General features: G+C 51.7%; 1 protein-coding gene across 23 annotated transcripts in view; it reads left to right on the forward strand.

The window, feature by feature from the left end:
- RAPGEF1 (Rap guanine nucleotide exchange factor 1) overlaps positions 1-22,157 on the forward strand; it is a 132,796-nt gene that overhangs the window by 40,300 nt on the left and 70,339 nt on the right. The window contains exon 1 of one of the 23 annotated variants that reach the window (XM_088841067.1): positions 4,863-6,042. The exons of 10 other annotated variants lie outside the window; for them this stretch is intronic. Coding sequence is in view for 12 of the 13 variants with exons in the window: in XM_088841061.1 (XP_088697187.1) it covers positions 8,316-8,412 (97 nt within the window). In the remaining variant the exon portion in view is untranslated. Of the gene's footprint in view, positions 1-4,862; positions 6,043-8,118; positions 8,413-8,967; positions 9,427-22,157 lie in introns of those variants that run through there. 12 more of the 23 variants (XM_088841061.1, XM_088841065.1, XM_088841066.1 and 9 more) reach the window with 12 other exon arrangements.

Genomic DNA, 22,157 nt, shown 5'->3' on the forward strand with positions numbered 1-22,157 from the left:
TTCTGCCCTTAATGGCTCTTCTGCAAGCAGCTGACCATTGACCTATGTCTTGTGACCTGCCTTGGAAGGATGAGCTGGGCCAGTTGGTTCTGGCTCAGGAATTTGAACCAGGACTCAGTGACAGTCTAATCACTGGTAGGCATTTGAGCTAAAGAGTCCTAAAGAATTGGAGGTAGGCAGACATGATGTGCTCTCGTTTTATGAGTAGTGGCTCAGAGGAGGCATGCACACACTAGTGAATTACAGAGTGTGTGAGAAGTGCTGTGGGAGGCAGACGGGGACCAGGAGTTCTAGCTCCGAAGGGTCAGGTTGCAGAGTTAAAGCAGGAGGACAGGGTGGCCTTGTTGGGAGGGTGAGGTTTGCGTCAGGACTTTGAGAAAGGGGGTTGGCCCAGCACGTACCTGGGGAACAGACATTCCAGGAGGCGGAATGTTAGGGAAGTGTGTTCACGGAGGTGTGAGAGGCTGGGATGACTGCCCGAGAGGGAAGATCCTCTCGGGCTTTGAAGACCATTGTGAGGACTTTGACTATCATCCTGAGGGCAACAGCAGGTGTTGCAGAGTTCTGAGCTGAGCAGTGAAACCATCTGACTTCAGTTTTCCTAGGCTTTCCCGATGGCTCAGCAGGTAAAGAATCCACCTGCAATGCAGGACACACAGATGTGGGTTCAATCACTGGGTTGGGAAGATCCCCTGGAGGAGGAAATGGCAATCCATTCTAGTGTTCTTGCCCTAAAAATCCCATGGACAGAGGAGCCTGGCGGGCTCCAGCGCATGGGGTCGCAGAAGCTCACACACACAGGATCACTCCATTGTGCACATAGGGAGATAGAGAAGCCCTGGTAGAAGCTGGAGCAGCGTCCGGAGAGCGGCCGTGCCACGATGGAGGGCGGGTGGGTCTGAGGGAGTTCGAAGATTAGGACTAACAGGGTCTCCTGACTGCTTGGATAAGAGGTGTAGGAGAAAAGGGGGAGTCAAGGGGGACTTCACGGTTTCTGGCCGGAACCCCTAACTTTGAGAATGGAGCTGCTGTGGGGGATGGTCAGGAGTTCAAGCAAAAGCGCCTTTTAGATCTTCAAATAGAGACACTGAGCGGAGAGTTAAGTATGCAAGTCTCAAAAGGAGAGAGGGCTGGATTAGAGGTGTGAACTTGGAGTTTTGACATAAAGATGGCATCTAAAGCCGCCGGGCGAGCTCCCTAAGGGAGTGAGCCTTGATGGGACATGGAGCCGAGGCAGAGGTGGAGGACGCTGGTCCTCAGGGCCGCCTTCTTGGTTCTCACCCTTCCTGACAGTTGGGTGAGCTTGCCTTGGATTCCCAGGAGTCTCCTTACTCTTCTTTACCTTGTGTGCTAAGTTGCTTCAGTTGTATCCGACTCCGTACGACCCTGTGGACTGGCTGCAGCTTGCCAGGCTCCTGTTCATGGGGATTCTCCAGGCAAGAATGCTGGAGTGGGTTGCTGTGCCCTCCTCAAGGGGATCTTCCTGACCCAGAGATGGAATCCTTGTCTCTTACATCTCAACCTGCATTGGCAGGCGGGTTCTTTCCCACTAGCACCACCTGGGAAGCTTTTATTTCCCTTAAACCTCTCTTTTTACTTGGACGTGCTTCATGTGGTTTCTGTCCCTTGCTACCAATAGAGTCAGGGCTGAAGGTGGTGTCAGCCCCCTTTACAGGAAGGAAACAGACCCAGAAGTTAAACTTACTCCAGGTTTTACCCAGTGGCCTAACTGGGACTAGTGTCTGCATCCCTCTGGCTCCAATGTGTGCAAAGTGTGTGGGATCCCCTTGTTGTTCCTGGGCTGCTGCTGATGGCTACTGCGCTGTGGGCATTGATTGGTGTGATTTGAATGGTTTAAATTGTCTCTTGCAAATCAGGAGGTGGGGTGAATCCCCCCACCTCCCCGCACCCCGGGCTGAGACTGAAATTGGCTTGAGTTTTAAATCTCGGGAGTCCCAATGCAGTGAAAGGAATTGAAGCATTGAGTGGATAGTTCATTGATTAATTTCTTTTTTCACTTTCTATCAGATGTTTGAGCACCTACCATGTGAGAGGCTGTGAGGCACAAATGTTTCCCAACCTGAATTCTGATTGCAGACTGACAAATGCTGTGAAAGAGCAGAGCTGAGGTCTGGAGGGTTAAGTCAAGAGTTGGCCAGCTGAAACGAGCAGGGCCTGTGGGTGGGGGTGGGTGGGGACACAGCCCTGTAGATGAGGAAGCACCATGCAAAGGCCCCGAGGCCACGGTCTGGGGGTGGCTAGGGGGCCACTCACATGTCCCTCTTCAGCCGAAGCCTTGAGTTGAAGAGCACTGACAAACTGAAAAGACATTCATTGTGTCAAGTGGAGTGTGTGTATGTGTGTGTCTGTGAAAGAGATAGCGAGAGATTGGATTCGTGCTTGAAGATGACCCTGACTTTGGTGCAAGAAAGTACTGGAACGGGCAGGAGTGGACTTGGAGGCTGAGTCAGTTGTCCCTGCAGGCAGTGGCTGCTGGACGAGGGCGGTGGCAGTGGGACAGAGGCCCTGGCTACTCGGAAAGTGAAATGCGCAGGCCTTGGCAGTGCGGGGGTCTGGGGATAGCGGGGCGAAAGCAGTTGGAGGAGAGCCAGGTTTTGGGCTCCTGTTCACGAGTGGTCACCATTTGCTGAAATGAGCACAGGAGGAAACCTACTGTTGTTTACTTGGTTTATTTATAAACAGTGAACTGTGGTTCTTTCAGGGCTTTTTCTACTTTTATTACCATAGGAGTCAAAACCACTGATTGCAGGTGTTTGCAAACTCAGGCTGATTGACTCAGTTCTCCCCAAAGTTCTTGACTTATGGGACTTGGAGGGACAGTGTTCCAACTCCATCTTGAAAGGCCTGCCTTTTGCCTGGCACAGCGTCACCAGCACCGTCTCCTCAAGGTAGCTCTGCCCCGGGATGTAACCGCACACGTCCTGACCTTCAGAGGGGAGAAGAGACCTGGCTGTAGGTCATTTTTACTTCTTTTCACGGGCAGTTGGGCTCGTAGTGAGAGTATTTTCCATTCGGAAGTCCCAGGAAGCCTCTCTCCACAAGGGCCTCGCGTGATTTATTGGGAGAACGGCTGTGTCGAGTGTGCTCATGTGGGTGGCTAACACTTGTCCAAGCAGCTGAAAGGGTATTGTTGGCCAGTGGTTGGGACCCATGATGGAGTATCAGGGCCGACACTTTTCTATTTATATCAAAACTAACAACTTCTTGGGACTTCCCTGGTGGTCCAGTGGCTAAGACTCTGCACTCCCAGTGCAGGGGGCCCGGGTTCAATACCTGGTCAGAGAACTAGACTCGAACCAGGGTCCCCTGCATTGCAGGCAGATTCTTTACCACTGAGCCCCCGGGGAAGCCCTAAAATGATGTCATCTTGATTTCAGTGGAGAACAGTGGTAAGCACGCGTCATCGTTTTGACCTGGTTAAACGTCCTGAACCCAGAACATTACCCCGACTTTCCATACCGTGTTCACGTTGTAGCTGGTGATGCGTTAAGAAACTGTTACTAAGAAACTATTGTCCAGGTGTTAAACCAGTGTTGTTAACATAAATGTTTTGAATTATAAATTTAATTTGATTTTATAATTGTATAGGGGCTATACTCATGTGGCAGACAATCCCTCAGGTGGCCCTCATGATTGGCTCCTGGTGTTCACACGTTTTGTCTAATCCTTAAGTGTGAACAGCCCTGCAGCTCAGTTCTAACCAAGAGAATGTAGCAGAGGTGGTGGGGTGTCCCACCCTGATGACCCTTCTGTTATAGGAGACAGTCTTTCTAAGACAAACTAGAGACATCTTCCCTTGCGAGCTTTGGAGAAGTCAGAGGCCGTGTGTGTCAAGGAGCTGAGGGTGGCCTCCAGCCTGCACTCAGCCGGAAGATGTGGCCCTTAGTCCGTGGCTGCAGGGAAATGACTTCTGCCCGCTGCCTGAGGGAGACCGGACACAGACCCCTCCCTGGTCAGGCCTCCAGATGAGATATCAGCCCTGCCCGCACCTCGACTGCAGCCTTGGCCGAGGACCCATCTGATCTGTGCCTGGACCCTGACCAGCAGAAACTACACACTAATATATGTGCATATATTTTGGTTACACAGCAATAGAAAATTTGTATTATACTACAAAACATATGAGTTTACGCCACTTTTTACTGGTTCATACTTAGCATTATAAAAATCCAGATGAATCCTGGGAATCTGCAGTGGGTTTTTTCCTCCTCAGAAGTTGTCCTTAAGTTATTGGGTCACTTGACAGAATTGGGAATGGTGACTTAGATAACAGTGTTGTATCTGTGTTAAATTGTACGAAGCTGGTCCCTGCCCTGCAGTGATGTGGAATATATCCCTGTTCTCAGGAACTATTCACTGAAGTATTTAAGGGAGCCCACTGATGCGTGACACTCAGATGGTTCAGAAAAATCTGCATATGTGTCAAGTAAATAGATGTGTTTGTGTAGTGTTTCCCCCTGCTTGCTTGCTTTCTCTGTTTTAAGGTTTACTTGTGGCTGTGCTGAGTCTTCGCTGCCGTGCAGGCTTGCTTTAGTTGTGGTGAGCGCAGCTGCTCTCCGCTGTGGTGCGGTGGCTTCTCTCGCTGCGGGGCATGGGCTCGAGGGCCCAGTAGGCGCAGCTCCTGGGCTCCGGGGCGCAGGCTCAGTAGTTGTGGTGCAAGGGGGCCAGTTGTCACATGGCACGTGGGATCTTCCTGGAGGGATCAAACTGGTGTCCCCTGCAGGGAGCCCCTCTCCCCTGTTTTTTAAATGTAAAGTCAGAGAAGCTCTAGAAGGCCTCCCCTCTTAGGGTACAGCATTTTACCGTTCGTTTTTTGCTTTTGCATTTCCTGTGTGTAACACCTCCTGAGGCAAAATAGACTGCCTAGAATGTCTCTTGGTGTTTGTTATTGTTTTGCCCGAGCCAAAGAGGCTAGACGTTGTAGGACCTCTAGGGATGTGATTACTTGTGTGAGAAAGTTTAATTCTCTCATACATAAATACATATTCTTTCCTTTATAACAGTAACCCTTTGCAGGGGGTGCTATTGCTTGTCTCCCTTTTGCTAGCAAGGATGTTAAACTAACGTCCAGGTTTTCAGAGCTACTTAGTGGTGGAGCCATGCTTGACCGCAGCCTTGTCCCTGCCTGGTTACCACCAGACTTCAGCCCGAGGGCTCCTCCTGCTGCTCTGCTTCTCAGGTGGTCCGGAAAGCAGGGCACGATCACACGACCCCAGCAGCAGGTCACCTCCGGAGGGCACGTCTGAGCTCAGCCCAGTGAACTTTGTCTGCAGTCCCCTTCTTGCCTCACCCAGCAAATCCAAAAGTGGTCCTGCAGTCATTTCTGTGGTCTCACAAGGTATTTCTGGCAGGACCCCAATAAGAGATGTCCTGCTCAGGATGTTGCTGTGGTCACGGTGGAAGGGATGGACACTTCACACGGGCTGTCCTCATGCATGTCCTCCCTGGAATCTGCCTCAGCTTCCAGGGCTCCACGATCCATCCATCCTTCATACCACTGCCTGCGTGCCCCCTCCGTGCCCAGTGGTGAGGTTTGGGCCCGACTTCTCCCTTGAGCCTCCGTGGGGTTCCCACTCCCCACACTTGGGGGTGCGTTCATGTCCATTCCTTTCTGTCAGTGCCTTTCCCCCATCTGAAGGACCCCAGATGTCTGGATCCATCTTATACCTGCTGCCCTCTTTGTCCTGCCCCTGCCCTTCTAGACCTGTCCACTTCACCTACCAAAAATGGGGGACAATGGCAAAGCCAAACCTCCAGCCTCCCTGTGTCATCTTGGCCGCCTGCCTGAATGTGGGGTGCTTTGAAGAGAGCTTCTCAGAGGAGGAAGTGGGTGGCCGGTTCTCCTCCCCCAGCCTCCGTGGGGGCCGACCTGCAGATGCACCATCTGATTGGGTTTCTTTTCACCCAAAGTCCCAGCTCGCCCCGGGAGTGCTGAGAGTCCTGGGGCAGACCTTAGTCATCAGGACTGGGACCGCACTGAGTGTAAGCCTCGGACTGCCATCTCATTTCTGCCAAAAATAGGTGAGGAAAGACCCCATTTCCAGTAAGTGTTTAAAGGTTATTTCTATATTAAGCCGGAGCTCCTGAAAGCAACACACCAGGCTGTGTTAGTAGCTTACATTCCTCACAGGTATCTTCACCAATAGAAAGTTATTGGGTTATTGATTTTTTAATAGATAGCAGATAATAAGTGGTTGTATGAAGAGCATTGTAGATCTTGTAAATCCAAGATTGAAGACTCAATTCATGGTGTTCCTTTATATCCCCTTTAAAATTCTTTCTAGAATGTTGTACCAGGAAAAGAACCCTCATCAGTTGAGTTGGTTGATTTTCTCTGGATGGTCCAAAGTTAACCCAGCTTTTTTGCCTTTTTACCTTTGCTACTAGGAGATTTAAGAACCAGATGATCTTGGCTCAGTCACAGAAGATACTGTGTTCCAAACTTTTGAGTATGTTCTCTTTTAAACTGTCTTATTAGTTACGTGTTTAGTGTTGCCTAAATAATAAATACCTGCCTGGGAAGAGTTGCTTTGTTCCTACTTCTGAGTAGAAGCAGCTGTGGGTGTTAATTATTAGGTACAGGTTTTAACTAATGGAAAAGAGAGGTTGTTGACCCGTGGCACACCCTGCGTGAGATCTCTGATTTCTGCTTCTGCTCTGGGGTCAAATCCCGTGATGTAATTTTGATTGAGGAGCTCTCCGTTCTGACCTGGAGCGTGTCTGTGGGCTTGGTGCAGCCAGTGTTGAAGACGAGCTCTGCAGCATCTGGGCTGTTTGTCTGCCTTCTGACCGGGTTTCTTTCCACCTCCCTGGTCCCTTGGACCAAGCAGGAAGGAAACAAAACCTGGCATGTGCTTTTAGCAGGACCCTTAGGCGTAAGGTGGGGGCTTCCCTTGTGGCTCAGCTGGTAAACAATCCGCCTGCAATGCGGGAGACCTAGGTTCGATCCCTTGGTTGGGAAGATCCCCTGGAGAAAGGAACAGCTACCCACTCCAGTATCCTGGCCTCGAGAATTCCATGGACTGTGTAGCCCGTGGGGTCACAAAGAGTCGGACACGACTGAGCGACTTTCACTAGACGTAAGGGAAGAAGCTTATTTTAGTTGTTTTTAATGTTATGGTAGTTGGGTTTCGTCTTTCCCCTTAGGGTAGAGCATTTTAGCTTTTTTTGCTTTTGCATTTCCTGTGTATACCTCCTGAAGCAAAATGGACTGCTAAAAATGCCACTTGGTGTTTATTTGGGCCTAAAATAAATCCTTGTAAACGCTGTGAGTCACTAAAATAGTTTTAGGAGGGAAGAAATGTTATCTCTGTTACTCTTTTCTATCCTTCAAGAAATTTTCCAGTGGATTTCCCGTGCTTATTTTGTAATTGGACATTACATAATCCAGTTCTTTCATCAGCAGCCATACAGTAACGTTTTATTTGCTGGCACCTTGCATCTCTGCTTGTATACACAGCATTTTATTTTTCAAAGTGTAGTAAGTTTTGGAGGAAGATTGTGGTTAAAGAGGAAAGTGCTGGAAAATAGGGTTGTGCTGCTGATCCAGCAGAGCACCGTGAGGAAGCCCTGTGCACACGCATCGTGCACGTGTAGAGCCTGCCCGCCTGCCCCAGAGTGCACTTGGTCTAGCTCCCCAGGTGGCCCCCAGCACACAGCAGATGCCCTGTGAGTGTCTTTGGATCCATGAAGTCAGTACAATGGCAGGTGGGAAAAGGGTAAAGAAGAGTGGTCTTATAAAACAAGAAAGAAGGGGAATCAGCTGGGCCTGTGGTTCTCAGACTCGGCATGCATCAGGATCCCGTGGAAGGCAGCTAAAGCACATTGCTGGGCCCACCCCCAAAGCCCCCACTCAGTGGGCGCGGCCTGGGGCCCAGGGTCAGGGCCCGCTTTTGAGAACCATCATCTAGGCAGATTGCCCTTGTTTTCCAGATGAGACAAGAGATTTGAAGAAGCTGCACCTTACCTCACTGACAAAACTAATTAGTGGCAGAACTGACATTAAAAGCCAAACCTTTCCTCCCACTTTCTGACTTCCAGGAAAGAGAAATGTACTCCGATGTCTCTAAATTGGCAGACTGCTCTGGTGACCATATTCCCCAGTTTCTTTCTTAGGAAGAAAGACAACTTGGCAGAACCAGAGGCCAGGGGATGTTGTTCCAGATATTTGTTACACTCTCTTGCAAAAGTGCCTGTGGCAAGTGCCCGTTTGTGACGGTATCTGCTGCCCATCAAAGGGGTGGTTTGTTTGGGAGTTGAGGAGAAGCCTCGCGTCGTTGCTGGGTGTATTCCTGATGTCTCTTGAGTGTCTGAGAGATGTTAGCACAACCCTGGTGCCTGGTCAGCTGTGGATGGGACCCTGCCTCCCAGGAAAGTTGGCCGCCCACACAGGTGATTTCCACACTGTGTAATTGGTACAGAAGTTGGAATAGTGGGGTGCTTTTTTTGTAATTTATTAAATTACAAAATTTTGAATTATTTTAAGAATAATTTTGTAAATTTTAAATTATAATTTACAAAAAATGTAAACTGTATTGGAATATAGTTGATTTACAGTGTTGTGTTGATTTCTGCTGAATTGATTCAGTTATATATATATCTTTTTCTGTACATCCTTTTTCATATTCTTTGCTGTTATGGTTTATCACAGGATGTTGAGTATCGTTCTCTGTGCTGTACAGTGGGACCTTGTTGTTTATCCATCCTATGTATGATAGTTTGCATCTGTTAATTTCAAACTCGCAATCCATCCCTCCCCTTGGCAAGCACAAGTCTCTTTCTCTTCTCTGTGTATGGGAATCTGTTTCTGTTTCATAGGTAAGTTCATTGGTGTCATATTTTAGATTCCACAAATATGTACACAGATATGGTATTTGTCTTTCTCTTTCTGGATTCAGTGTGATCATCTGTAGAACCATCTTTGTTGCTGCAAATGGCATTATTTTATTCTTTTTATGGCCAAGTAATATTCTGTTGTGTATATGTACCACATCTTCCTTATCCATTCATCTGTCAATGGACATTTAGGTTGTTTCCGTGTCTTGGCTATTACAAATAAGTTATGTACAGTATTTAATAGGATATTAAATATTGCTACTGTGAACATAGGAGTGCATGTATCTTTTCAAATAGTTTTGTTTAGATGTATGTCCAGGAGTGGGATTCCTGGATCACACAGCAACTCTCTTTTTCAGTTTTTTTGAGGACCCTCCAGACTGTCTTCCACAGTAGCTGTGCTGACTTACATTCCCGTCAACAGTGTGGGAAGGTTCCCTTTTCTGGAAGAGCACTCTGGATGGACCTCGGCGCTCCAGGGCTCTCTGACGCACAGCCCTTCTCTGCCTCCTCTGATGGGCAGCCAGGCTTGGAGCAGAAGCTGTTCAGTTTGGGCAGAAAGAGGTTATGGTAGGTGCTTCCTGTGCACATTTGTTCATTTTCCATCACCCTTCTTCCTCGTAGCTTCCCACTCAGACTCAGTCACTGAGAATGCTTAAGGAGGACACTTTGGTGTCATGGTTGAGTCAGCTGGCCGCAAAGTGAGCAGAGTCTGAGTTCAGGCCACTTCCCCAGTCGCTGAGTGACTTTGGGCCTAGTTATTTTCTCTGAGCCTTAGTTTCTTCATCTTTAAAGCGGTTTTTACATTAATTTCTGGCATAGTGAGTACTCAGTAAACTCTGAGCTATTTTGAGCACATGTGGTGTGAAACAGGTTGGGTTAACAGCTGCCTTCAGTTCCTGTTCACTCCCACTTCCTGTGGTCTCCGCCAGCCTAAGGACAGGTCGGCCGTGCTACAGACTTGGATTTTGCCCGGTGGCAATTTGTGTTAAGACAGGGTTGGGGGAATTCACTTTGTCTAGACAGCAAGACCGCCAGTCCCTTGGTAATGAATCTCTTCGTGGAAAGGAAGGTGTCCTCAGGGTGGCTGGCGTCTCACCCTGTTGGGGACCATGTTTAGCTTCTGGAGCAAGTGAAGAAAGCACACGCTGGGCCCTCTGCTGCATCACCTGCTGGGAAATGCATTTCCCAGCAGCCTCGGGGGCTTCAGGCTCCCTGATCCAGCAGGACCCACCTGTCCGTATTGACCTTCTGTCAGGTCTCCTGATTCACCTTGACCCTGCCGACCCTAGCCTTCTAAACATGCCCTGCCCTCTCCCAGGAGCACTTCTCCCCAGAAAGAAAAGGAAAATCTGGCCAACTGCAGTGAATCTTTCAGACTTCAGTGTAAATCGGATTCCTTGCAGGATTGAACGTGGCTGTGATTGTTGTTCGGTTACTAAGTCGTGTCCGATGCTTTGCCACCCCATGGACTGCAGCACGCCACGCTCCACTGTCCTCCACTCCCTCCCGGAGTTTGCTGCAGTTCGTGTCCTTCAAGCGTGGCTGCCCCGCATGAAAGCGGGCTTTGACGCACACCTTTCCACGACGCCCTCTGCCTCCCTGTCTTCCACCCTCGTCCCTTGCACCTCCCTCCTGAGCACTGTCTCAGTCCGCCTCTGGGAGACGCAGGCCAAGGCACCATCATTCGCTGCCCTCCGCTGCGTGGCTCGGGGCTTGGGCCCGGCCTTCGTAGTGCTTGTCACCCTTGTAGCAGTGTCTTGGGCTTCCTGTCCCCATCCCCCTTCGGCACTGTCTGCCTGACACCGCTGCACCCCAGGCCTCGAGGAGTCAGGGGCTTGAAAAGCTCGCTGTGCCATGTTCCCCTCGCGTGGCCGTCGTCCCCACGGGGCTCCTCTCTCTCTCAGGAGGAGCGAGGGGGTGGGCTGGGGGTCTGCCGGCAGCCAGCTCAAGCTGGACCTCACTCCAAGGGCTGTCTTTGGCTTGGGGCCTTGCAGTGGGAGCGGGAGGGGCCGTGCTGGGACGGTGGCCCTTGCCAGCCGGCTGCCATCAGTGCGCACCTCCCCAGGCTCCGGCCGTGCCTGAGCCAGCAGAGCCATGTCAGTGCCACGGGCCACGTGGGGCTCGGGCCTAGAAGGGGGACACGACACAGGAGAGAAGAGTTTCCTGACCCACGTGTGTAGCTTCAGAGTCTCCGTCTCTGGGCCAAGGCCCGGAGGGCGCCTCTCGGGCTGTGGGGAGCTGGCCCAGGGCCAGCTGTACTGCACAGAGGTGTGCGCTGAGCTCTGCAAGGCGGGCTTCTCTAAGTAGGAGGTCAGTTTTGAGGCTGAGCAGTGCGCCGTGAGACTGGATGGATGAGACTGCCTGGTCCAGCATTCCAGAGCTGGCCTCTGCGTGGTTGGTTTTGGCCCACCGCCTCAGAAACGAACGTCGGAGATAACGTGGCAGCCCCATACTGCTCGGCCTTCAGCCGAACTTCAGGACACACAGTTCCACGCTAGTATTTTTGTTTTGATGAGAAATTTAAAAACACTATTCTCAGCCTCTACCACAAAGAATACAAAAATGCTGTTATTGCAAAGAAACTAAATCTATTTTGATCCCTTCTCTGTGGTGGTATTTCAGTTTGTAAAGAAAGTTGGAACCAAAAACATTTGAAAAGGTGGCCTTAAAAGTGTGCCAGACTTTCTGCAGTGTGTAGACCCATTTACAGATTCAGTCCACTGATTTTTGCACAGTTTGCAAACATATCCATGAGCTTTTTGGGAGCTGTGTATTTTTACTACAGTGCTTGGTTCTGAGGACGTCGTGGCTGGCAGACACCAGTTGCAGAACAAAAGCTGTCTTTTAGGAGATTTAAGTCATGATGGGTAAATGATGGACCCACACGTCCTGCAAGAAATGAAGTGACGTGTGTTTCACTGCAGTCACTTGGTGGCTCTCGAAGCTCTGGTTGAGCACCACCAGATTTTCTTCCACCCCCTTCACTCCGCGGCGTGGGTTTTTGTAGACACGGAGACTGGGTGCCGGGAGCACCCTGCTTGCTGTCACATCGGGAGGACCTGTGTTCGGGGAGGCTGGTCCTGCGCATGTTCCTTTCCTTGCTCTCCAGGAAATAGGAGGTTTCCCATCTTAAATGTAAAATGCGGCTTTCGTCTTAGAATGTGCCTGCACTTTAAAGGGAGAAGGCAATGGAAACCCACTCCAGTACTCTTGCCTAGAAAATCCCATGGGCGGAGCGGAGGAGGCTGCAGTCCATGGGGTCGCTAAGAGTCGGATGCAACTGAGCGACTTCACTTTCACTTTTCCCTTTCATGCATTGGAGAAGGAAATGGCAACCCACTCCAGTGTTCTTGCCTGGAGAATCCCATGGACGGGGAAGCCCGGTGGGCTGCCGTCTATGGGGTCGCACAGAGTTGGACACGACTGAAGTGACTAAGCAGCAGCAGCAACACTTTAAAGAGACTAAAGATTCTTCACTTTCCGTGAAAGAAACAATGCATTCTCACAGGCTGGGGCAGCGTGGAGTGAGGACCTGACCTCTGGCCTCAAGGGCCAAGCAGCGTGGAGGCCTGTTACCCCCAGCCCTGTCACTCAGACACCTCGGCCTCTCTCCTTTCAGCTTGCTTCTGACTGCAAACGCAGGTGTGTATAGGTGTCTCATTTATACCTTTCAGTAGCCTGCCATCGGCCCGCCTCTCTACTCTCTTGAGAATCACTGTCTTAGAACAGTTTACTTGAGGACAGAGTGACATCAGCCAAAGTAGATGCCCCCTGTAGGGAAGTCCGGCATTATTAACAGAAGGAAGAGCAGTGATGGATCACTTTGGTCCACCAGTTCTGGGTGGAATATGTTATCCCAAGAACCCTGCACGTGATTGCTGCTAAGTCACTTCAGTCGTGTCCGACTCTGTGTGACCCCATAGACGGAAGCCCACCAGGCTCCCCCATCCCTGGGATTCTCCAGGCAAGAACACTGGAGTGGGTTGCCATTTCCTTCTCCAGGATTGCACGTGATTGGTCCTGTGTTATTCATTGCTTACTTGTGCTCTGACTCGCGTGTAGCCAAGGAGACCTGGCTCAGCCCAAGTTTCTTGCTTGGTGGGGGGGGGGGGCTGGTGGGGAGTCGTCGCTGAGACTGGTGGTCGGGCCCCTCCCCCAGGCCTCACGGCTGTGCTAAGGTTGATACAGCATTTCTCAGTCTTTCTCCCCATCCGGAGGGGCTTGTCCTGAGGTGTGTTCTGAGATGAGACCCTCCCCTCCTGTCGGAGTCAGGGGTCCGCCTGCCTGTGTCCCTTCCTGTGTGCACTTGGCCCTGCTGGGCTTGCCGTCCACCCCGCCTATGATTTGGAGTTTCTTAACAGTTTCACTGTTTTCCCCCAGACCTTCGTCCTCAAACACTGTGCTTCTCAAACATGAGCATGCTGCAGAGTTACCTGGAGGCCTGGCTGAGCCTAGTCCCTGGGTCCCTTCCCCAGAGAGCCTGCGTCACGAGGTCAGGGCTGGGTGCAGAGCCTACCTTCTGAGCAGCTCCAGGTCAGGGCAGTGCCACCGTCTGCCCCACTGTCCTCGCCCCAATTCTTGGCTCTCAGGGGAGAAGGAGACTGAGAATCACCTCAGGGGATTGAAAAGTGAGAAAGAATTGAACACGTTCAGATTGTTTTTAATATACTCTGTGTACTTAATCACAAAATAAGAGGTTTCTTACCGTGCTGTGTGGTCAGAAAAGCCTGGCTCACTGCTGACTCCCTCCGCCTCAGAAGCGATGCACCTGTTGGCGCTGCCCCTGTGCCTGATTCTTCGTTCCAGACCCAGGTCGGGGAGCTCAGCCCAGGTCCTGGCCACGTCTGGTCAGGACTAGCTGTGTGGTCCGATGGCCCACACAGGGCCCCAAGCCACAGCGCCTCTGTGCCCTAGTTAGAGAGTTTCCCACCACACGCTCCCCAGGGAGGGGGATCTTCGGCATCTCAAGTTGATCGTAACCGAAATAAGGCTCAAGAAGTGTTTAGCCTTACTGTCTGCAGTGCCTTCTGATGGTTTGTATCACATTTTATGCTTTCATCCAGGAAATTGGTTTGGAGACCTCCCAACGGGTTGTGACCTGAGTAATCGTCAGCAGGAGGGATCGGCCACGTGTCCGCCCTCCCACTCCATGTGGCCAGGGCTTACTCAGTTCATCTCTCACCCAGATCAGCCCTCATCCCTTTGCACTTTTCACAGCTGAAGTCTGTGTGTCTTCTAGGCTTACAGCTCTCGGGATTCCTTCCTAAGAGTTTCGTGGGTCTCTTAGGAAGCAAACCCCTTGTTTCTTCAGTTGTCTCGCTGTGCTGTGTGTTGGACCCTGGGTGTATGGCTTTACTTCCTTGTTCACTTGTAAACGACTCAAGGGCAGGGCCTCCATTCCTGTTAAACCACAGACCCGCTGTGGTACCAAATGCCCAGCATCTGGCTGTGGGAGGAGTGTGCTGTGCGCAGGGCCAGGGCCTGGACTCGGTGTTCAGCCTGGTTTCGGCAGAAAAGTGAGTTCTGCTTGCATACAGCTGACTTTGAGACCACAGGTCTTTACCTTCTCCTCCCCATATGGCCTGTGTGTGCTCTTCCAACCAGGCTGCCAAGATAGAGGCCTGCAGACAGTTGGCAGGAAGCCACCTCCTGTGCAAAGATTTGGTTCTTTAAAAAGAGCTTCAATTCTAGGAGACTTCAAGGATATGGCTGCTGAGAAAGAACAGGGGAAAATGAGATTCCTTCTCAAAAAATGCACACTCTCTCCTGCCCTGAGGATTCTAGAATGAGGCAACTGGATTTTTCCTAAAGGCACTCATTAGGGTGGGGTAGGTTTGGTATAGTTCTGAGTAAGAGAATTTGGAGAGAGAGGAATGTCGTTTGGCTGTGTCCAAGATTCAGGGAACGGGCCGGCGCCACTGAAGAGCTGTCTTTAAAAGTACATATTGTGAGGCCATCTATTATTTATCACAGACCATAAAGGTATAACTTCCGTGAGAACTGGGAAGCCTTCTTGATTTTAGAAAATCCCCCTGCAACACTTTCTAGCCAAATGTTGGCAACTCCAGCAATCACTGAAATATGAGTTCTTCAGTAGCTCTTGGTTAAAAGCAGTATCTCACTTCCACCGATAATCCTACTCCCAAGAGGAAAGAGTCAGTGTATAACTTGGGCTAAGGGACCATGCCCAAGACCTCCTCACTGAGGGCATTTTAGCCCAAGAGCTGGCACGGCCAGAAACCCTTTGATGCGATGCTGCGAGTGAGCTGCCTGGGTCCTGGTCTCTTCCAGAGGGTGTGAATCACTTTTACAGGCAGACCTGGCTGGCCTGAAAGTCTTTTCTTCTGCTCTTGTGGTGACTTGCTTCCCTGGTGATCAAAGCTGTGAACACATCTAATAAACAGCATATTTGCTAGGCTCTGGCTTAAAAAAAGAGGAAGAGGAGCCCACGCTGAGACGTGCCATCTGAGTTGGAAGCCAGGCGGGGAGTGGGGGTGGGGAAGGTGTGGTGGAGAGCGGTGCACACTGGCGAGCGCGGGGCCCTGCACCCGTGGGCACCGGCTTGTTCCCCGGGGGGCCCACGCACCCTCCTCCCTCTGAACCCGGGCTCTGCTTCATCCGGGCTGTCTCGAGGGTTCTCACTTCTCTCTCTCTGAGTTTGGAGACTGTGAAGCTGCACTAGGATCGCATCTAGTCTGTCCCTGGTTTCTCAGCCTCCGTCTCCCACCCTGGAGGGTCCTTGTGACGATTGGGTGAGATCTGTGGAGCACCTCAGGCGTGCGCATACTCCGGGTGCAGGAAACGGTCCCAGCGGCTGCTGTTGTCACCCTCCCATGGTGTTTACAGTCCCTTGTACATGGGCACCTGTACATTTGACCAGACACGGATTGGGTTGGATTTCAGGCTCTGAGCTGATGAAATTCTGGCTTTGACTAGACCGGCCTGACTTCAGATTATCAAGGCCACGTGGAGCCTCCAGTGGGCAGTTAGACCACCTGCAGCTGCAGTGGCTCACAAACAGAGGGCAGAAGCGTGTCCCAAGCACTGGAACTGTCTTCCATTCTAGGCTTCTTTGCATTTTTACCTGCTGGGCTGAAGTTGTCCCCTGAGGAAGAGAAACAACTGGATGCAGTTAATACTTTTCCGGCCGCTGCTGAGGAGGGACCCTGGACCGCCTTTGTTCAGGAGGCCTGGGCCCTCGGCTGGCGGGAGAGCAGTTCCCAGGCCTCGGTGGCCTCTTTCAGGACTCGGATCCTTGCTGGCACCCACGCTTCCCGGTAGCTGAGAGCCCATCCCTCACTTGGCAGAGGGTGGGGAGCGGGGCCTCTGAGGCGGGGCAGCCGGGACCACCTTGGTCCTCACCCCCAGAGCCTGGGGTTGATCCAAGCTTGATTCAGAACGTGTGGAGCCGAGTAGGGTCTGGCTTTTTTCCCCATGTGTGTATGATTGGACATGATCGACCTCCTTGTGGGAACAGAGCCCTGGACACAGCCTGGGGGACGGGAGCAGGGGGCGGGTCTGTCACGAGGTGCTCATCCCAGCGCCCCTTTGGTTCCAGAGAAAGGGCGCTGCCCCCGGAGAACCAAGGTGACGACCTTCTCCTCCACTCCCGCGCCCGGGGAAGCCAGAAGTGTGCCTTCGGAGACGTGGGCGTTCTCAGGCCCCTTGGCGTCCCTCAGAGGTCTCTGAGGCCTCTTCCAAACCAGCCCCCTGTTTGCTGCCTCTGATGTCTTCCGTTGGTTCCCACGTGCAATGTCCGAAGCCTGTAGGTACACCCCTTTCTCCTGCCCTGAGGAACCCGCTGGGTTGTTACGCAGGGGCCCCAGGTGCCAAGGTGCTCCTGCTGGCACCGGGAGCTTCCCTCCTCCTGAGTGGGCTCTGAGCGGCCCAAAGGGCCCTGCCTGTACTGAGTGTGTCTCCATCCCAGGGCTGCTCGCCAACCGCACTGAGGACTCTCCTGGCTCCCCCCACGAGGCTGGGGGCTCTCTGAAGGGGAGGAGGGGGTCCTGCTCCTCAGCGTGTAAATGTGTGTGGAACGAGTGGGTGAGTGGCTGAAGGGAGGCCTGTGGGTCCACCCCACGCCCTCTGATGTACCCTGTCTCTCTCGGTGATGGGGAGGGAAGGCAGCGTTCCAGGGGACCCTGTTCCTTTGCTTTCTTCTGTATTTGAGGCAAGAGATTCCTGCAGCATCCCAAACCATGGGCGCTTGTGACTCCCAGCTCCTTCTCTTGTCTGTGAAGTAAAAAAAAAGGAACATGTGCTCACTGACAAGTGAAAATGTGTTTCCTCTGGAAGCCCAGAGGGTGGCCTGACAAGTCGTGCATTCCTGGGGGGGTCCCTGAGCAGGGCCTGGAGCAGGTAGGGGGTGGGGAAACCGCTGTCTGCCATGGCCCGGCCGCCTGCGGGTGCTCCCGTCCCCCCACTGCTGACCCCTGCTCGGACTGCCAGGCGGCCCACACAGAGCTGCACGGTAGGCTCTGCGGCCCTTGAGGAGCATTGTTGAATTCTGAACTGGCACCAATCCTAACATGCAAGTTTCTCTGAGGGACAGCTGCTGCTGCTGCTCCAAACAACTCCACCTAAAGGACAAAGGAGAGGGTGGACCCACTTCCGGGTGCAGCCAGAATCCCGATGGTGTGATGGGCTTTGGCCAGCCTGTTCTCAGCCTGCCGTGGTGATATGTTTGCTCGCTCTCTCTCCCTTCTGTCTTCTCTAGAAGTAACACACTCTGGAGTAATGACTCATTTACGTCCCTGGAAATCTCTGAAGTCTGTGGCTTTAAGAATCTCAGAGTCAGTTCTGAATAAATAGCCAGTCATAGAAAAGAAGTCCTTCCTTGGTACTTGGCGACTCTGGGGACAGGCTGACCTTGAGTGGTTCTAATGAGTTAGGGCTGCTGTTGCCTTGTCTGTGATGTGTGTGTGCATGTTCTGGGGGTAGGGGGCGGGGGGATCAGGCCCCTGAGCCTGGGTCTCCGCGTCTGCCAAATGGTGCTGAGAACCTGTCCCTCCCAGAGTTAATGTGATGATTACCCAGCTTCCAGTAGGGTGTTTAAATGCACCAGCTGCTGATGTTGGGCTCCGGGGAGAGAAGCAGCTCTAAATCCCAGAGGGTCCCTTTTCATCTCGTGGGATATTGTCCGTTATTTGACCATTTTTTTATAATTGGAGTAGGTATGGGGGAAACTGTTCAGCGCCCTGCCCTCTCTGACAGATTGCTGGCAGAAGGCCCCCCCACCCCAGAATGTCCTCTCCAGGCTATGTTCACATGCACAAGTTTACCTGGTGGAGGCTGTGGTTTCTGTTTAAATCCTGAAGGACACTTAGTTACTGAATTCACCTCTTTCCCCACCCCACCAAGTTGCTGGAAGTTGAGCCTCGGACAAATAAAACTAACAGCTCAGACGATGTCACCAAGAATCCAGCTCCTCTTCTCATCTCTGCTTTACTTTTTTTCTTTGAATACAGCTTTTTAAAATTAAAGTAAAACACACGTGTAGAAAAATAATCATAAGAGCCCCGGCTCAGTGAGTTATCTCCTCCATTTAAAAATTCTGCTGTGTTAAAACAGACTTCCCTGGTAGGCCAGTGGTTAAGACTTCACACTTCCACCACAGGGGGAATGGGTTTGATCCCTGGTTGGGGCAGTTCCACATGCCACAGCGGTACGGGCATTAATTAATTTTGAAAAATCTGCTGTGTTGAAAAAATAGTAATTGCCCACTCAGAGTGGTGGCATTTATCTCAGAACATTTGGGTAACAGCAGATGACATTTATCTGATGTTTACTAGGTGCCAGTACTGTGCTAAGTGACCTTACATGGAGTACTTATCACACCCTCATAACAGCCTCAAGAGGTGAGACAAGGACCATTACGCTCATTTTACAGATGGGAACAGTGAGGCCCCAGTGGGCAGCTACTCACAGCCGCACACACTGCGGGGGTTTCACTTATGTCAGAGCTGAAGGTGGCGTGGGAGCACGTTCACAGGGCTGCCCTTGGCCGTGCGGCAGTCCGTGTCACTCCTTTTGCCCACATTCCAAAGCAGAGGACATGATGTCACTGCCACCATGTACATCTGTCCTTGCTCCCTGCTGCCAGATATAATCAGCCCACGTTGTTGGGAAGCTGCAGTTGTCAGAAATGTCTTCTGTTGAAAGTCTCCCTCCTCTGCCCTGCTCCTCTCACCTTGCACAGCCAGTTTCCGCAGGCTGTCTGACCCTGTGCCAGGTGGGGGCTTCAGTGAGATCCTGCAGTCCCTCCATGTGGGCAGAGGGCCTCAGAGTCTGGAACACCCAGCCTGGGGGTGAGAGGTCCCCCACAGTCAGTCCTTTGGCAGGTGCACCTCAGGGCACATTCCAGAAACCCTTGAATCCAGCCTGCCCAAGGTGCCTCCTGTCAGGAGGCCAGTGGACCAGCCCTCCTCGCAGCCCTCCTCGCAGCCACTCCCAGGGCCTCGAGCTGCGGAGAGTGCTGGAAAAGTGTCTGGTCCAGCAAGAGACCACGTTCTGAAGACTCAGTATGAAAGAGAAGAGTAGAATGTCTCTCCCGATAACTTTTATTTAGTTGTATATGGAAATTATAACATTGCGGATAATTTAATTAGAAACCACATGTGGCTCTTGTGTTTCTGTTGGAGAGTCTGTTGTCCTCTGGAGACCTCGAGGGGGAGAGCAAAGCGTCTGGTTTTTCTCCCGTCTTTTCCATGGAAGTAGCTTGAACAGGATTCTCTCAACCCAGGGGACCCAAGCCGAGCCAGCAGAGCAGAGAAAGTTCCTGGTTGTCTCTGACTCAGCTGACACGAGGCAGTTGTGTCTGACTCGTGTGTCAGTGTTCCTCAGTTACGTTAAACACTGGTATAAACCATCCTATCGACAGCACTGATCAGATGCTGCTGTCTGGTGTGGCTTGAACGCAGTAGTTGTTCGCCGTTGCAGAGTTCAGTCCTTGATTCTGCTGTCTTTGTGTTCACTGACAATTGCTCATTCACTTTCACTGTGTGCCCGTCTTGGGGCTAAGCGCCAGGTTCCGAAGTGAGGCAGACTTAGCCTTCGGCCTCAGGGCAGCGAGCGCCCAGTGCCTGCCCTGCCTCGCCCTGCAGCTGTGGAGGGAGGGACAGCCCCGTGCTCTCCACCCTCCCCAGCACGGAGTGTTTGCCCCTTTTTCTTTGTGTCCATCCTGTTGTGTATGTCACAGCATTGCTATATGCTTTTAATTTACTGTTTCCTGATAACCAGCGGGACTGAGCATCTTATCATCTGTTTGTTGGCCATTTGGATTTCATCTCTTGTGAAGTGTCTGTTCATTTGCAAACCTGTTTTTAATCCTGACAGTTACACAAGTAAAGCAAAACCGGTAGCTCTGTTGGATCTGCAGTGAAGCCTGCAGGGGCCCCCAGGCCCGATCTCCTGCCTGCACCCCTGGTCTCGTTCCTCAGCGTACCCCCCGCAGCCCTGCACCCAGCTCAGGGCAGCTGGGCAGTATCTTGGCAGGTGTCCAGTGCTTACGCGCTTTGGCCTGGCAGCGCCTTTTCTAGGAGCCTGTCTCAGGCAGGGGCTCAGCAGGAGGGTGTTTATTCCTGTGCTGTTGTTGGAAGAGCAGGAGTTGGGAACCTTCAGTCAGGAGACCGTTTGACCATGTTGTGGTTTGCCTTCCTTCAGGACATTATTCACGCATTAACTGTGCTCACGTGGAAAAATGCCCACAGCATATCACCCAGCTAAAAAAGCCAGTTACAAAAATACTTCAGCTCTGTATGACAGAGACAGGGAGTTATGAGGGGTTTTCACCTTCTGTGTTATATATTTTTGAAGTGCTCAGATTTTTATAACGAGGTTGTTTTAGTTTTGTCGCTGATAAAAGGAAAAAGGAGATGCTTGCTATTTCCATTAGTACCCCCAGCAACATCATAGCTATCCGTTAACTTCCTAAACCGGGGGGTAATATGAACAGATTCTCATGTCATAAGAGTATTGCAGCACTCCAGAAATTATTTTCCCTGTGTTTGAACGTGAATAATCCTATGTTACGTAAGAAGGAGGATCTTTTACTATGAAATTGTTGGAAAAAATAAAACATCAGGTTACTCTGCGCTCTGCCAGGCTGGGATTATTTTTATCCTTTGCCGTACTGCATGTTGGCAGAGCATTGGCGTTGTTATCACATAACAGCAGTGGGTGCTGTGGACTGAGCGTCTGCTGTGTGTCAGGTCCTCTGCTAAATGCTGACATTCAGGATCACGTTTAACCCTCACAGCCACCCGGGCAGGTGGGTCCTGCAGTTATGCTGGCTCTACAGGCGAGGAGCCCTCAGCACAGAGAGGCCTTGCGCAAGGTAAAGCACCAGCTGCCTGACTGCAGAGCCCCCATCCTGCCAGCCGCGCCCATGGCCTACTCACTTTCGCGTGCGTCTTTGCCTGTGCAGTCACAGTCTGAGCGATTCTAGATAAGCAGGCAGACCTCTTAAAATGTGAAATCCTCACGTTTAAAATGGTTCTTCCTAATGTCCTCATGTACTTCCCCCCTCTGGTTGTCCTTTCAACCCATCTGGCAACCAGGGATGTGGGTGCTGGGAGCACACATGCGCTGCCCGAACTTGTGTGTGGGACGAGTGAGATGCTCCCCAGTGCCCAGCTCTGCGCCTGAGCCATCGTGCAAGGGAGAGCCACTGCCGTGTCTCTCAGGGTTGGCTGTATGATCTTGGCGCCACCTCAGAGTGTCATCCACGCTGACCCTGACTGTGTGGTCCTGTGTGGACCTCGCGTGGTGCAGGTTAGACCTTGTGTGGTCCTCTGTGGTTGCTATGTAGACTCCCCCATCCAAGGCGGACTTAAGCCCTGACAGGGACGCTGCTAAGTTGGGATCCCAGCTGCTGCTGCAGATGACGTCTGAAAGGCCACTGAGCAAGTGCATTTGTCGGCAGCAAACAGAGACGGCTGTTCAGCATGGCCGAGGGGCACATTGAAAGTTCAAGGATGATACAGTGACGCCTGGCAGACTGCTTGGAAGAAGTTGGTTTGGCTCTAGTGTGCTTTTGGTTTCGGTTGAGATGTGATTCCAGGAACAGGCTGCGTGGCTGTCCTTCAGCTACTTCTGCCTCCCTCTGGATGGAGAAGGGCGTTCGTCTCGCAGCCCACCTGCAGCTCGTGGCAGCCCCTCAGTGCAGCGCTGCTCTTAGTCACGTCACGCCGTCTCTGCGGAAATTTGACTGTGAGATCATGTAAGCGTTCTTCCTCTGGAAGAAATGACTCGCAGGTTGGTCATTAGGAGTTCTTGACCTTCCTTGGTGTAAATGCCAT

Source organism: Moschus berezovskii, chromosome 11, assembly GCF_049115385.1.
Source record: "Moschus berezovskii isolate FMDL1 chromosome 11, NW_MosBer_1.0, whole genome shotgun sequence".
In the NCBI taxonomy this organism is placed as follows: Eukaryota; Metazoa; Chordata; class Mammalia; order Artiodactyla; family Moschidae; genus Moschus; species Moschus berezovskii.